This window comes from Rhododendron vialii, chromosome 9a (assembly GCF_030253575.1).
Source record: "Rhododendron vialii isolate Sample 1 chromosome 9a, ASM3025357v1".
Lineage (NCBI taxonomy): Eukaryota > Viridiplantae > Streptophyta > Magnoliopsida > Ericales > Ericaceae > Rhododendron > Rhododendron vialii.
The window spans coordinates 7,301,709-7,315,192 of NC_080565.1; the positions used below are offsets into that span (position 1 = coordinate 7,301,709).

Genomic DNA, 13,484 nt, shown 5'->3' on the forward strand with positions numbered 1-13,484 from the left:
AAAATTTTTTGTTTCAATTTTACCTTTCTAGTTTTTAACCGATTTAAATGTTACCATTTGTGTCAAATTTAACGAAAAATGTCAAGGGCTAACGGATTAGGTGACGCGGATTATGGATTATAGATTATGGAGCACTAAGAATTGTTAAAGGTGTTCAGCACTATGAATTATTGCCAGCGGTGGCCCCATTTTTGTCTTGACATATCTTTTATTTGGTCCGGTCACCTTCATAACTTTAACTTTATTTTGGTTGGTTGATAATGGCGTTGTGGGGCCTATTAGAGCATCTCCAATTCATCCAAAATAGAGGATGGATGTAACACATTGAAGAGAGATTTTGTAATTTATTCCATTTTTTCTTCACTTTTTGTACTTTTTGGGAGAATCTTTAAGGGACCCATCGTCCTTTTTAGAGTTTTGGAGAAATTTTGTACTCAAAATTTACTTTTGATCCTCCATTTTTAGAGGACCAAATTTACTTTTAGAGGACCAAACTCTAAAAAGGACGGTGGGTCCCTCAAAAATTCTCCCAAAAATTACAAAAAGTGAAGAAAAAAGAGAATAAATTATAAAATTTCCCCTCAATGAGTCACATCCATCCTCTATTTTGGAGAAATAGAGGTGGATTGGAGATGCTCTTACGGCTGCACTAAGGCCATTTTCGTTTTAATTCTTAGAGCCCGTTCCAGAAATGAAAAAAAGCCCTTATTTTTTAAGAAAGCAATTTCAAACTCAAAAATTATGAGTTTATTGAAATCTAAAAATATGCAATATGGATCTTGTTTGAAAGATCTCAATGAGATCTTTTATACGATGCAAAAAAAATTAAAAAATTATTTTTTATTTACATTATTTTTGAGTTTAAAAATGTGAAATAAGCTGCTTATTTTTTAAGAAGGTTTTTGGAACGAGGCCTTAACATTTCAATCAATTTTTGAGTACGTTTTTTTTTCCGCACGGATGAAGTTCATTGCGGGTTTTATTGGATAAACAATTTAGATTACAATCATTTTACCTGTACACCTAAATACACACCCTCTTATAATAGGGGTTGAGTTCGCACATATTACACACCCAATATATGTAAAACCCACATCTATTGTGAGTGTGAATGTGTAAATGAATATTAAGTTAGAATTTTCATTTAGATTATTAGTGTCACTCAAAGTAGGATTCACGAAGAGGAACACGGAGAAAGACATTTTTTGTTTTTTAAATGGAGAAAGACACTCTAGCTAGTATATTAGAGCATCTCCAATCTAGATGTTAAATTTGACATGGCATGTCAAGCGGAAAAATTGACATGTGAAGCAATTCTAATCAAGATGTCAAATGCTTATGTGTCATTTGACATCTCATTTCTCATGTCAACTTTGATATTAGATGTCAAATGTTTTCTTTCATTGTTTCACTCCAAAAATTTCTATGATATGTTAGTTGGAGTGGATACCAGCTTGAAGATATCGAACTTTAACATCTCAAATTGTCACGTAAACTTTAAAAAAATTTGACATTCTCAAATATCTCGAATATGAAGCTAGATGCTCGCTGTTTCAGAAATCTATTCAGGGGTTCCAAAATTACTAACTTTCATTCTCACGTGTCTCTCTACCAATCAATTCCCTCTCTCCCTCTCTCTCTCTCCCCCTCCAACTTTGTCAATAAGATTTCATCTTCTTTCTTTCATTCTCACGTGTCTCTCTACCAATCGACTCTCTCTCTCTCTCTCTCTCTCTCTCAGAGTTTTGCAATAAGATTTCATCTTCTTCGGATTAAAAAAAAGATTTCATCGTTTTGAGAAGGAAATTGTTAGCTATTTTAAAGAACTACCTGGTATGTTATTCATGTTTTTTTTAATTTTTTTTTTTTTATATTTGCAAATTTTGAATGCTATAGTTTAGAACCAGAAACCGATCCAAATTGGACCGGTCTATGATTTTGTTGTGGTTAATTTGCTTTCATATGTGCAACGGTCTAGTTATGTTTCTCAATCCTTAATTTGGAAGCCTTAGATATGGTTCGGTTCTTGAATTTCTATAGAATCGCCGGACCATGTACACCCTAGCAGTACCTATTGATTCTTGTTCGGAGAGCATGATTGGTTTTTGTATTTGTCTTCAACTACTACACTTGACATGTTATTAATCCTAGTTTCGTGGGCACGTGCCTTCATCTGTATCGCTTTTTTGTTTTTTGTTTTTTTTTTTAAAACCAACCTGTATCGCTCATATTCGTTATTTTTATTGCTGTTTATTGTTTTGTTGGTCCAGCACCCCAACTTTGATATGTTTTCTTGCCCCGTTTGGTTTGGATTTAGATGTAGGTTTTTAAAAATAATGAGTGAAAAGTGATAGACATAAAATTTATTAAAAATCATGTGTAGAGATTTTGAGACCCGCAAACGAATAGAGTCAACCGAGCCAATGGCTCTCCATAAATGTGATGGAGCCATACATTTATTCCGCTCATACAAAAATACATTTATTCCACAAATTCCACTCACCAACTAGTTAATGCTTTCAATTCACTCTGGGTCCGTTTGATTTGGTACGTTTAATTAGCAAGATAATAGTAGAAAATGTAAGAAAAAGGAGAAAAAGTACTTTTTGGTTTTTACTTAGTAAGAATGTCCTAATAAATCATAGAAAATAAACTTTTTCGTACAACCCTTTAAAGGTAGAGAACTTACCTTTTTCTCATAAAAATACAAGAAAATTTTATTTCTTATGAGAATCAACAATAATACTCTGACTTCCTTATTTTCTTGTACAATTTTCATATTAATCAAACGGATGCAGGCAAAAAATATATTTCTTTTTTCTTTTTTTTTTATTTTACTTTCTCTCATTTTCATTTTTCATTATATTTTTCTCGCTAATCAAACAGATCCTCCATGAATTGAAAAAGACATTCATTCTGTAGGTTGCGAAGACTTTCAATCTTGGTTTCCTGCTTTCTTTCCCAACCGTGTTGTGATCTCTTTTGTCTGCAAAAAACAGAAAACAAACATGGCTGGAGAGGCACTTCTAGGCGCTGCATTTGGAGTGCTGCTCGACCGTTTGGCTTCCGAAGAGTTCATCAACTTCTTCCGGGGTCGGAAGCATGACGAAAGTCTTCTCAAGAAGCTGGAGGTGACATTACTTGAACTTAATAAGGGGCTCAACGATGCAGAGGACAGGCAGATCACTGATCGAGCTGTGAAAGCTTGGCTGGACGAGCTTAAAGATGCTGTCTACCAAGCCGAGGACCTAGTGGATGAGATTGCTACCGAGGCTCTGCGAACCAAGGTGGAAGCCGAGTACCCAAGAGGCAAACAAAGTTTACAAGATTCTGTGATCTCGACTTTCACTAGCTTTTTTGACCGTGGTGTGAACTCCAAATTAGAGAAAATAATTGGCATGTTAGACTGTTTCGTGAAAGCTAAAGATGTACTTGGTTTGAGAGAAGTTGCTGCACGGAAGTGGTCCCAAACCAGGTTGCCAACAACTTCTTTGGTGGATGAATCCTGTGTTTATGGACGGGAGAATGACAAGGAAGAGATAATGAAATTGTTGCTCTCTGATGGAGAAAATAGTAAAAAGATAGACGTGATCCCGATTGTCGGGATGGGTGGGATGGGCAAGACCACTCTTGCTCAACTTCTGTACAATGATGGCAGTGTGAATGCGCATTTTGATAAGAAAGCATGGGTTTGTGTCTCTGACGTATTTGATGTTTTAAGTATCACAAGAACAATTGTAGAGTCAGTCACGGGGCCGGCTTCTGATGCAAAAGACCTAAACTTGCTTCAGGTCAAGTTGAAAGAATCATTGGGTGGGAAGAAGTTTCTTATTGTCTTGGATGATGTTTGGAATGAGAACTATGAACATTGGGACGCCTTGATTACTCCTTTCAGATTTGGAGCATGCGGGAGTAAGATTATTGTTACAACGCGCAATGGGAGTGTTGCATCTATCATGCAAACGGTTCCTATTCATTGGTTGAAGGAATTACCAGAGGAAGATAGTTGGATGTTGTTTTCCAAACATGCTTTTGAGAAGGGAGATTGCAATGCACATCCCAACCTTGAAAAGATTGGCAAGGAGATTGTAAAAAAGTGTAAAGGTTTGCCTTTAGCTGCAAAAACACTGGGTGGTCTTTTGCGCTACCAACAAAATGTTAAGGATTGGAATAGTATATTGGAAAGTGCCATATGGGAATTATCGGAGGAGAAGAGTAACATCCTTCCAGCCTTAAGATTGAGCTATCATTATCTCCCCTCCCATTTGAAAAGATGTTTTGCTTTTTGTTCCATATTTATTAAGGATTATGAATTCGACATGAAGGAATTAGTCTCAATTTGGATAGCTGAAGGTTTTTTGGTGAAGCCCAAGAATAATAAGACGGTGGAAGAAGAAGGTTATGAGTACTTCCGCGAATTGCTTTCAAGGTCATTTTTTCAGAGATCAAATGCTAATAATTTTTTGTTTGTCATGCATGATCTTGTTCATGATTTAGCTCAATATGTGATGGGAGATTTCTGTTATAGCCTAGAGGATGGCAAGCCACACGGTATTTCTGATAAGGTACGTCATTTCTCGTATGTTCAACACTTTGATAGCTTTGAGAAGTTCAAGGGAATTATGGAGGCTAAGTGTTTAAGAACTTTTCTACCATTACGGCATAAAAATTATAAAGTGTGGTGGTCATTGAGCAGAAAGGTTTTGGATGAGATTTTGTCGAGATTGACTCGATTACGACTGCTGTCGCTGTCGCTATATATGATTAAGGAATTGCCTCATTCAATTGGCAATTTGAAACATTTACGCTTTTTGGACCTTTCTGACACCGAAATCAAGGAGTTGCCAGAATCAATTTGTACGCTGTATAATTTAGAAACATTGTTGTTAACTGATTGTCATCTTCTTACAACATTACCGGTAGGGATTGTAAAACTGATTTCATTGCGTCATCTTGATTTAAGCGGAACCAACTTAAAAGAGATGCCAATGCATATAAGTAGGTTGAAAGATCTCCAACAATTAACTGCTTTTGTAGTGGGAAGGTGCAGCGGGTTAGGTATTAATGAGTTGGGTGAGTTTCATTATCTTCGCGGAACCATCTCCATATCAGGATTGCAAAATGTAAAAAGTGGCAACGATGCGTTGGAAGCAAAGATGAGTGGGAAAAAGTACCTTGAAAGGCTAGAGTTGAAATGGGATAACATTACAGAAGACTCACAGAATGCAAGAGATGTGCTTGAAAAGCTAGAGCCTCATACAAACTTGAAGCACCTTGAGATAAAAAACTATGGAGGCACAAGATTTTCTACTTGGTTAGGAGATCAATCGTTTTGCAATATGGTGTCGTTACGTTTGGAGAATTGCGAGAATTGCTTTTCCTTGCCACCACTTGGTCAACTGCCCTCTTTGAAGGAGCTTACCATTGCAAGGATGCCCAACATAACGAACGTGGGCCATGAATTTTATGGAGAGAGCGGTTCTTTAAGCAAACCGTTTCAATCTCTGGAGACTCTATGTTTCAAGAAAATGTCGGGGTGGGTGGATTGGTGTATATTAGATGCTGGAGAGTTCTCTCGGCTTCAAAAGCTTGAGGTAGAGGAATGCCCAGAACTTGTGACTTCACTTCCGAGGACTACTTCTATATGCAAGCTACGGTTGAAAGAATGCCAAGGGGTACAATTGGAGTGGCAAAGTGTTTCTTCTGTCGAAAAGCTGGAGATTTCAGGCTTTGCAAGTTTGAAGGAATTTCCAAGCGAGCTGGTAACACTAACAAATCTGAAGGAGCTGAGTGTAGAGAAATGTCCAAGGCTATATGTCCCAGAGATGAGCAACTGCAATATGTTCCTTGAAAGTTTGGAATTGGCGAGGTGTGAGAGTCTCATATCCCTCCCACTAGGTTTATTCCCAAAGCTTCGAGATCTACGTATTGACGAATGTACAAATTTTGAGACCCTGTTGATTCCAGACGGGATTGAACTCCAAAATCTGACATTAATTGAGAAACTTACCATTTTGGGTTGCAAGAAACTGAAGGCTCTTCCAGAACAAATGCACACCCTCCTCCCATCTCTTCAGTCATTAATGTTAATGAATTGTCCAGAAATTGAGTCTTTTCCGGAAGGGGGTCTACCCTCCAAATTAGGTGATCTTTCTATCAGGAATTGCAAGAAACTTGTTGGTGGGCGAAGAGATTGGGGTTTGCAAACGCTACCCTCTCTCACAAGCTTTGCACTGTTCGGTGGATCTGAAGATGTGTTGGAGTCGTTCCCCGAGGAGGGGGTGCTGCCCTCCACTCTTACATATCTCTGCTTCGGAGATCTGCCGAATCTCAAATCACTCAACAAAAGGGGCCTTCAACTTCTTGGCTATCTCGAACGCATATATATTTTCAAGTGCCCTCAGCTCCAATCCTTGCCAGAAGAGGGGCTTCCCACTTCCCTCATTGCATTGTTATTTGATGACTGTCCACTACTGAAGCCACGTTGCCGCAGGGAGGAAGGAGAAGACTGGCATAAGATTGCTCACATCCCTTTTATACATATCGACGGTGAACTAATCAGTGACTAATAAGTCTATCTACGATATGTGGCCAGGGAAAACCAAAGCTTCCCAAACAGGTATTTGTTTTTGCACTGCATATAAAATATACTTCCAGGAAAAATTCGACCTGTCATTATTTCATTCCACTAATCTTCTGATTCTTTTGTTATTAAATTCTCCAGCTAGCCCATATTAATTTCTCAACTACTTCTCTTTGTTTTTTCATATAGATGTATGGGCTTCCACATTCATTTCTTCTCCTCTTAATTATTTTTTGTTGGCTTGAGATTAGCCTTGGCCTTGATTAACTGGTGGGGAAATTAGTGAACTAAACACACAAAAACAATTTACGAAGGAAGTTGGTTTTTTCGGGGGAGGAACAGAGAGCTTCAGAAGAAAGGAAGCACTGATCTTTTCATTTCCCTTCCTTTCTAGAAAAGTCTTACAGCACCCATATATACATTGAACAAAGATTTGGGCCTTGGGCTAACTAAACAAAACACATAATAAAGAAAAGGCCCAACACAAAAATACAACATGACCCAAAATATTTAGAGTTGTTTGGACAGCACATTATACCAACATTTTTTTTAGTTAGTTCTTTATTTTTATTTTTTTGCATATCCAAAAAGGTAATCTGATCAAGCAGTTTGTAATATGGGCTACGACTGCTACAACTCCAAACAATAAAAATAACAATCACAAAGGTAATTGGCTTTGGTGCCCATTCTAAGATCATTCGGAATTATAGTAACCATTTGATGGTACTCATGTTTATAAGCTGAAAAACCTGTGCCAAATACAGGGTGATTAGGCATTAAGTGGAAGAACTTGAAGAAATTCGATATCATAAGCCTTTTCCTTGTTAATTCTCTTAAAGAATATTGAGCTGTTTGCCATTGAAGTTGGTGCTTATTTCCTGCATGTTAAATTCTTTTTCAATGTCATGCAACTCTCTGTATTTTTTGCTCTAATCTCTTTTTTAATTCGGATTAGGCAAAGACAGCAGCTTTCCGACATGCTTAATTGGTTTTCAATTTCCAGCGTTTGGAAGTTAGCTGACTCTAATAACAAACACCTAGAGGCCTGTCCAACTATGCAGGTTTGATCTCTTATCTTTTGTTCAGTATGTGCACTTTGTATTCTTTTTTGGCTTGAAAATTATATTTTTTGAAATAGTGATGGGAATGTTGACAAGGATTTTTTTTCAGAACATAGAAAAATGTTTCTTAATTGTATAAATCAGCAGAGAATCGCCTTTCAATTGGTCCCATGGTGTTGCATTCCACTTGGTTTAATGCCGAGCTACACAAGGTCTGATTGAGTAATGTATTTCAGACTATCTTGGACCCTTCCCTTGAGTGGTTTAGCCAAAGATGCTAAAAAAATTCACTTGCATTTTCCAAATTCATAGTTCCCTCGAGTTTACTTTCCAAAGAAAAACGTGATATTGTTGCATCACTTTCTATCATGAAGTACTTGGTTCTTCTATAGAGCATCTAAGCTACTGCATATTTCTGTGGGCTAGCACAACCCCGGGTGATGGGGCATCTTGGACAGCCCGAAAAAGTAAGGTATACAAGTCTGAGGTGCAGCTATCTTTTTCTCTTTGTCTCATCACAAATTTAGCGACATTTTCCTTGGATTTCTCCTTTATCAATCCAATTTGTATGAGCTAAAGTAAAAGTGTAATGGGCCTACTCTTTTTTATTTTAACGTATTTGTAGCAATTATATTGCAGTCCCTATTTGGATGTTAATGTTCTACATTTGGTACTTGCTTTGAAGGGACGTTAAGATCCTCTCATAATCCGCTTTATATACGAGAAAGTGGATAAACAAATTAGTATTCCTTATAAGAAAGAGGCTTGCACATAGGTATTTTTGGTTCGTACCTTAGTTGCACGAAGAGGAGATTACAGAAGTTCCTAAGGTTGGGAGCGTGAAAGGAGCGTGTATATATATTATCAAAATAATATAGCATAGAGTATTCACTTTGAAAGTACAATCATTTTAGGAAGTAAAAATATTGGCCAAGTCCTCCATAAGTGTAAGAAATGGGCTAGTGTTACGTATACAGTTTTCTTTTCAAGATATCATGACTTGGGCTATATATATGAGTTCATCCAAGACACAATTAATAAAGTCAAGTGATAAATCTCTGTTTTTCTATTAAAACATCATACAAAATTAAGCTCTCATCTTCATAAGGAGCGAGCTCCCATTTCGATAGAAGCAGCTCCTTAGTTGGGAGCGCAAAAGCGGGCTCCAAAGGTGGGAGCGGCACCATTTTAGGAGCTCCTTGCAACTAAAGTTCGTACGGTGGGGATTAACTTGTGATCCTTGAGACATAACACAGACAGATTCTCTTACCAAATCTCAGAATATAGGCAATCACAATCATTTCTTAGAAGAGATGCATATCTGCTAGAGTTCTTTTTTTTTTTTTTGATTGGCCATATCTACTAGAGTTCACTGATCTTATGCATGCGTATGAACTATAAAGCTTTAGTGTTTTTCATAGTTTGTAATTTGTATGATTGTGAACTTTAAACTGCAATTATTTTGAGATTGATCCACCCCTTGAACAAGATCCAGCAAGAAAGGGGGTAAAGGAGAGAGATGTTTTGTTTATTGCTGATTGTGATATTCTTGAACTACTACGTCTTTTAATGTACTTTAAGTTTTGTACTATGGGCACTGAAGAGTTTCGAGGTCCGATTTAGGATTTAATCTTGAACTTTGGTACTTGGTTAGATTATAGATCTTAGTTACGGGCTTGTGCATAGAAAACATGATGAAAGAACATGGGAGAATACTGGTGAAATTGGGCCTCAAAAGGAAGTTTCGGCTGTATATCCAGCTGATGCTGGCTGTGTTTGACCTATTGCAATTGGACTTAGATAGTTAGATTAGATAGATCTTAGTTACGGGCTTGTGTATAGAAGACATTATGAAAGAACATGGGAGGATGCTTGAGAAATTTGACCTCAAATGGAAGTTTGAAGTTCTTACATGGATATCTAGCTGAGCCTGGCTGTCTTTGACCTCTTTGCAATAACATATGGGTTGTAGCAGCTTATTGTGTAACCTTTCTATTCTTTTCGACTACAGATTGCTACTTTCACTTCAACGTTTGTATTTGGTACTTTCTAAATGTGATAAGAAGATGGTTATTGATGATGCCACCCCAAGCTTATTAGTATCATAATAGGGAGTTTGATGGATGGTTTGTTTTGAGTTTTCTACGTTTATCTTTGAAGTGAAATAAGCTCTTCTGCTGTTGTCCCAAGCCGGGCTACATTGCTGCAACATCTGTTCCAGCTGATGATTTTGTGTCACTATGATGACAGAGAAAGAAGTACCCAAGTATCTGGCTTTCGATAACTTTCAGTCCAAAGCAGGACTCGTGTACACTGCTGATCCATCCAGTTTTGGCACAGTTGATTGAGGCCCCTCAACATATTACCAGGTGCTTAATCTTTTATCATTTTGGCGCACATAATTACTAATATAGTTGTGTTACAGGGACTGTCTAACTTTTTAAAGTGCTAATCTGCTTGTAGTATTATTTTCAGTCTTTTAGTAGTTTTTCCCTTTTTTGTCGCAACTACAACAAGGCGTTCCAATGAAGCCTTGTGGTGAAAATTACCAACAGTCATTTAGCTCTTAATATGGGAGAGGATATGGGGCTCCTGCCCCATATCATCCCAAGCACCTCAAGGTATTTATATGGTTGGTTTTTATTCCACTGCGAAATACATAATTGCTTGTACTAAAAGAGGCATGCCAGTGTTTTCCGTAATTGTTAGCTTGCTTTGATGAAAGATTTTCTTTCTTCCACAATGCTTTGCTTACTGCTGCCTAAAAGCTTTTGGTGTAGCTGTAGATCTCCCAGCTTAGACTTTAGTTAACTGTTTCAATGTTGCATTGTCGTATACTGAAATTTACTCTTTAATTAGTTTTGTCAGGGAACCGGCAACCCTGATTATCAAACAGGGCCTCCTGGTGGCGGTTCACTTGACACTATTCCATCTAAAGTAGGTCCAGTTCCTGGACATAAGATGTCTCATGATTTGGCTCTAACCCCAGCATCTAGGGGATTCATGCCGGTTACTATTGCAGCAGCACAAAGACCGGGCATGGCTCCAACACAACCATCCAGCCCTACTCAGCCAGCACAAGTTCAACCAGCCATAACTCCTGCAACGCCCCTCCTTACGATGCATGCAGACATTTGATACTTCAAATGGACCTGGTAACGGTATTTCTTTTCCTTCTGTTTTATGTTTTGTGACTTTTTTAGTTAGACTCGGGGCTTTACAGGTTTCAATTCTTCATTTTGCAATGATACACTTCCAAACATGTTGATGTGTACTTCAAAACCTGTGAATGGAACCAGATAGGGATAAGGAATAAATCTATGTAACGACAGAAGGATAATTTTTAAGTAATTGCGATTTCAAATATTTATATATATTTTGTAGAAAATGAAAAAAAAAAAAATACCATATACTCCCTCATCTAATGCGTGTTGCTCATTTGTGAGTAATGTGCTTCAGCCTAGCAAAGACCGTTTCATTATATATAACCTTGACGCGGCTTTTTAATGAGAGATCAGAAGCACTGGGAGGTTCATGTGCAAATCCAGCTAAGAAGCGGAAAATTGAGGATAATTCAAAGGAAATAGGTGCCTTGTTTGCCAAGCTTAACAGCGGGGACATCTCAAAAACTGCCGCTGAAAAGCTTGTTCAACTTTGTCAGTTGTTGGACAATGGTGATTTCAGTACTGCACTTCAAATCCAGGTACCACTCTTCCTACCTCAATTTCTTAACCATCAATGCAATTGATGACATTATTTTCCCCACTTTTATGTTGGGAAAACGCTACCTACAAAGAAAAAAGACCCTTAATCTTCCCTTAAAACATGATGTCATTGTGGGATCCACCTATCCAACCAAACTCATTAAATATTTTTTTGTTTTATTCTTGGGCCAGGCCCTCTTTCTGCATTCTCTCTCTCCTCTTCATGTACAACTTGCAGTTCTGTTTTCCAATTTAATTTTGCCGCTAAACCGGCGACATCCACCACCACCGGCGACTCTCACCACCACCACCGGCGACTCCCACCACTGCCACCGGCGGCCGCCACCACACTGGCGACCAACCCTTCACACACCACAGCATGCGAAAAGCGCGACACCACCAGCACGCGAAAATTGCGACGACAAATTCCATGATCTCTCTCTCTCTCTCTCTGGGTTGTCGATAACCCAACAAATTCTATCGATTCTACCTTAATTTCACTATAACTTGTTCAAACCACAAAAAAAGGGTTTGGGAAATTGGGGATTTTTTGGTCGAACCCTAATTATGTATTTCTGGTTCCATATTTGACGATTATATATACGAAAATTTTCGTCAAGAACAATCATCAAAGTTTGGTTCCATATTTGACGATTGATACATACCAAAGTTTGCCGTCGTGGATCAAGAGATTTTTTGATCAAGTCATGTGAGTGCAAGAGGATGGAAGTATTTTGGAACCTCTGTAGCGCCAAAATGAAAGAAGTCAGATGGTCCCCCTCCCCTTTTGGAGGGTTTACACGAAGAGGAGAGAGAGAGAGAGAATGAGGGCCTGGCCCGATAATAAAGCAAAAGAAAATTCAAATGAGTTTGGTTGGATGAGTGAGTTCCACAATGACATCATGGTTTAAGGGTATTTTAAGGGCCTTTTTTCTTTGTATGTAGCAGTACCCTTTATGTTGTTTCCCCTTGTTTTGATCCATGCTTTTGTACTGCCTCGCACAGGTGCAACTTACGACTAGCGACTGGGATGAGTGCAATTTCTGGCTTGCAACACTTAAACAATTGATCAGTACTGATTAAATTGTGAGATGAACTAATATGGAAAATTCCACCCAGCATTACAGTTGGAGTTTGAAATTCTTCACTTGTGGTGCTATGCCGGGGCTCTGATACCTTTATATATATAATATACAAGAACTCGCATTTTCGGATCATAGGATACAACAGGCTTGTGGTTCCAATTTCATGTTGCTTTAAAAGCAGTAAACTGTTGGAAATTTTCAGGACATTCGCGGACTTTGCTGATTGCTTTACATGTATATTTTATCGATATATGGATTAGTCATAATTTTTTTTGTCCACAGTCCATGCATTAAGTTGCTTTGGGTGATTAGCTTCGAAATTCTTGTCCCTTGAGTGTTTAGGAGGTCTTTTTTTTTTTTTTTTTTCTCGACAAACGAAATTTATTAAAAACTCGAAAGGGTACATCGAGGGGAGAAAACAAAGACAAACAAACAACGCAAGACCATCCAACAGAAAGTTGGACAGTTACAACGCCTCAAGAAAAGAACTACAATTTGAGCTTTTGGATACCATCCAAAAACAGTCTAAAGTCCTCCACCAAGTAAAACTTAATCTCTAACTTGAACTTCATCCACATTGCTACTCTGGTTTTAACTATCTCCCCCACCTCCTCATCAACACTAATTGTAGCGTTGTTGAAAACGTAGTCATTCTGAGTTAGGAGGTCATTCATTTGTACTTCTAATGACTATTGAGCAAGATCACTCCTTGTTGTGGCGATGATGTTTCTTTTTATTTTTTTCCAGTTTGTGAGCTCTTTCAGGACTCACTTCGATTGTCGGAACCTCATTTATTTATTTTTATAGAGCTTGTTGAGATCATTAAAGTTACCTACCAAAGTTTCTGCTTGTAGCATAGCAACTAACATAGGATCGTTGCAGATTTATCTTGACATAAAATGGGTTTGATCGAATGTGACCAGTTTTTTGTTTTTAAAAAAAAAAGCTAAGTGCATCTCGCAACCATATTAATTAGTGTTTGGTCACCATGATATTTGAGACTGAACATGATCATTGAAGTCGGCAAACTAGACGTACGGTTGAGAGTCGT

General features: G+C 37.9%; 1 protein-coding gene and 1 long non-coding RNA gene across 14 annotated transcripts; one reads left to right on the plus strand and one right to left on the minus strand.

Annotated features, from left to right (window-relative positions):
* The first annotated feature begins 1,682 nt into the window (after positions 1–1,682).
* Positions 1,683–13,154, plus strand: LOC131300316 (putative disease resistance RPP13-like protein 1). 13 transcript variants are annotated; one of them, XM_058326092.1, is made up of 7 exons: positions 1,683–1,833; positions 2,923–6,619; positions 7,539–7,644; positions 9,895–10,013; positions 10,162–10,265; positions 10,504–11,347; positions 12,354–12,714. In XM_058326092.1, the coding sequence occupies exon 2, from the start codon at positions 3,009–3,011 to the stop codon at positions 6,567–6,569; it is 3,561 nt and encodes a 1,186-aa protein (XP_058182075.1). In that variant the 5' UTR covers positions 1,683–1,833; positions 2,923–3,008; the 3' UTR covers positions 6,570–6,619; positions 7,539–7,644; positions 9,895–10,013; positions 10,162–10,265; positions 10,504–11,347; positions 12,354–12,714. The 13 variants fall into 13 exon arrangements, 11 of the variants coding, with proteins under 11 accessions (XP_058182075.1, XP_058182068.1, XP_058182072.1 ...); XM_058326085.1 differs by lacking the exon at positions 10,162–10,265 and having other exon boundaries at positions 10,513–11,347; XM_058326089.1 differs by lacking the exon at positions 10,162–10,265 and having other exon boundaries at positions 7,587–7,644.
* On the minus strand, positions 6,234–7,364 carry LOC131300320 (uncharacterized). The gene is made up of 2 exons (XR_009190923.1): positions 7,122–7,364; positions 6,234–6,804 (listed from the first exon to the last, which is right to left on the minus strand). It is a non-coding gene; the product is annotated as an uncharacterized LOC131300320 (long non-coding RNA).
* Positions 13,155–13,484: the final 330 nt, after the last annotated feature.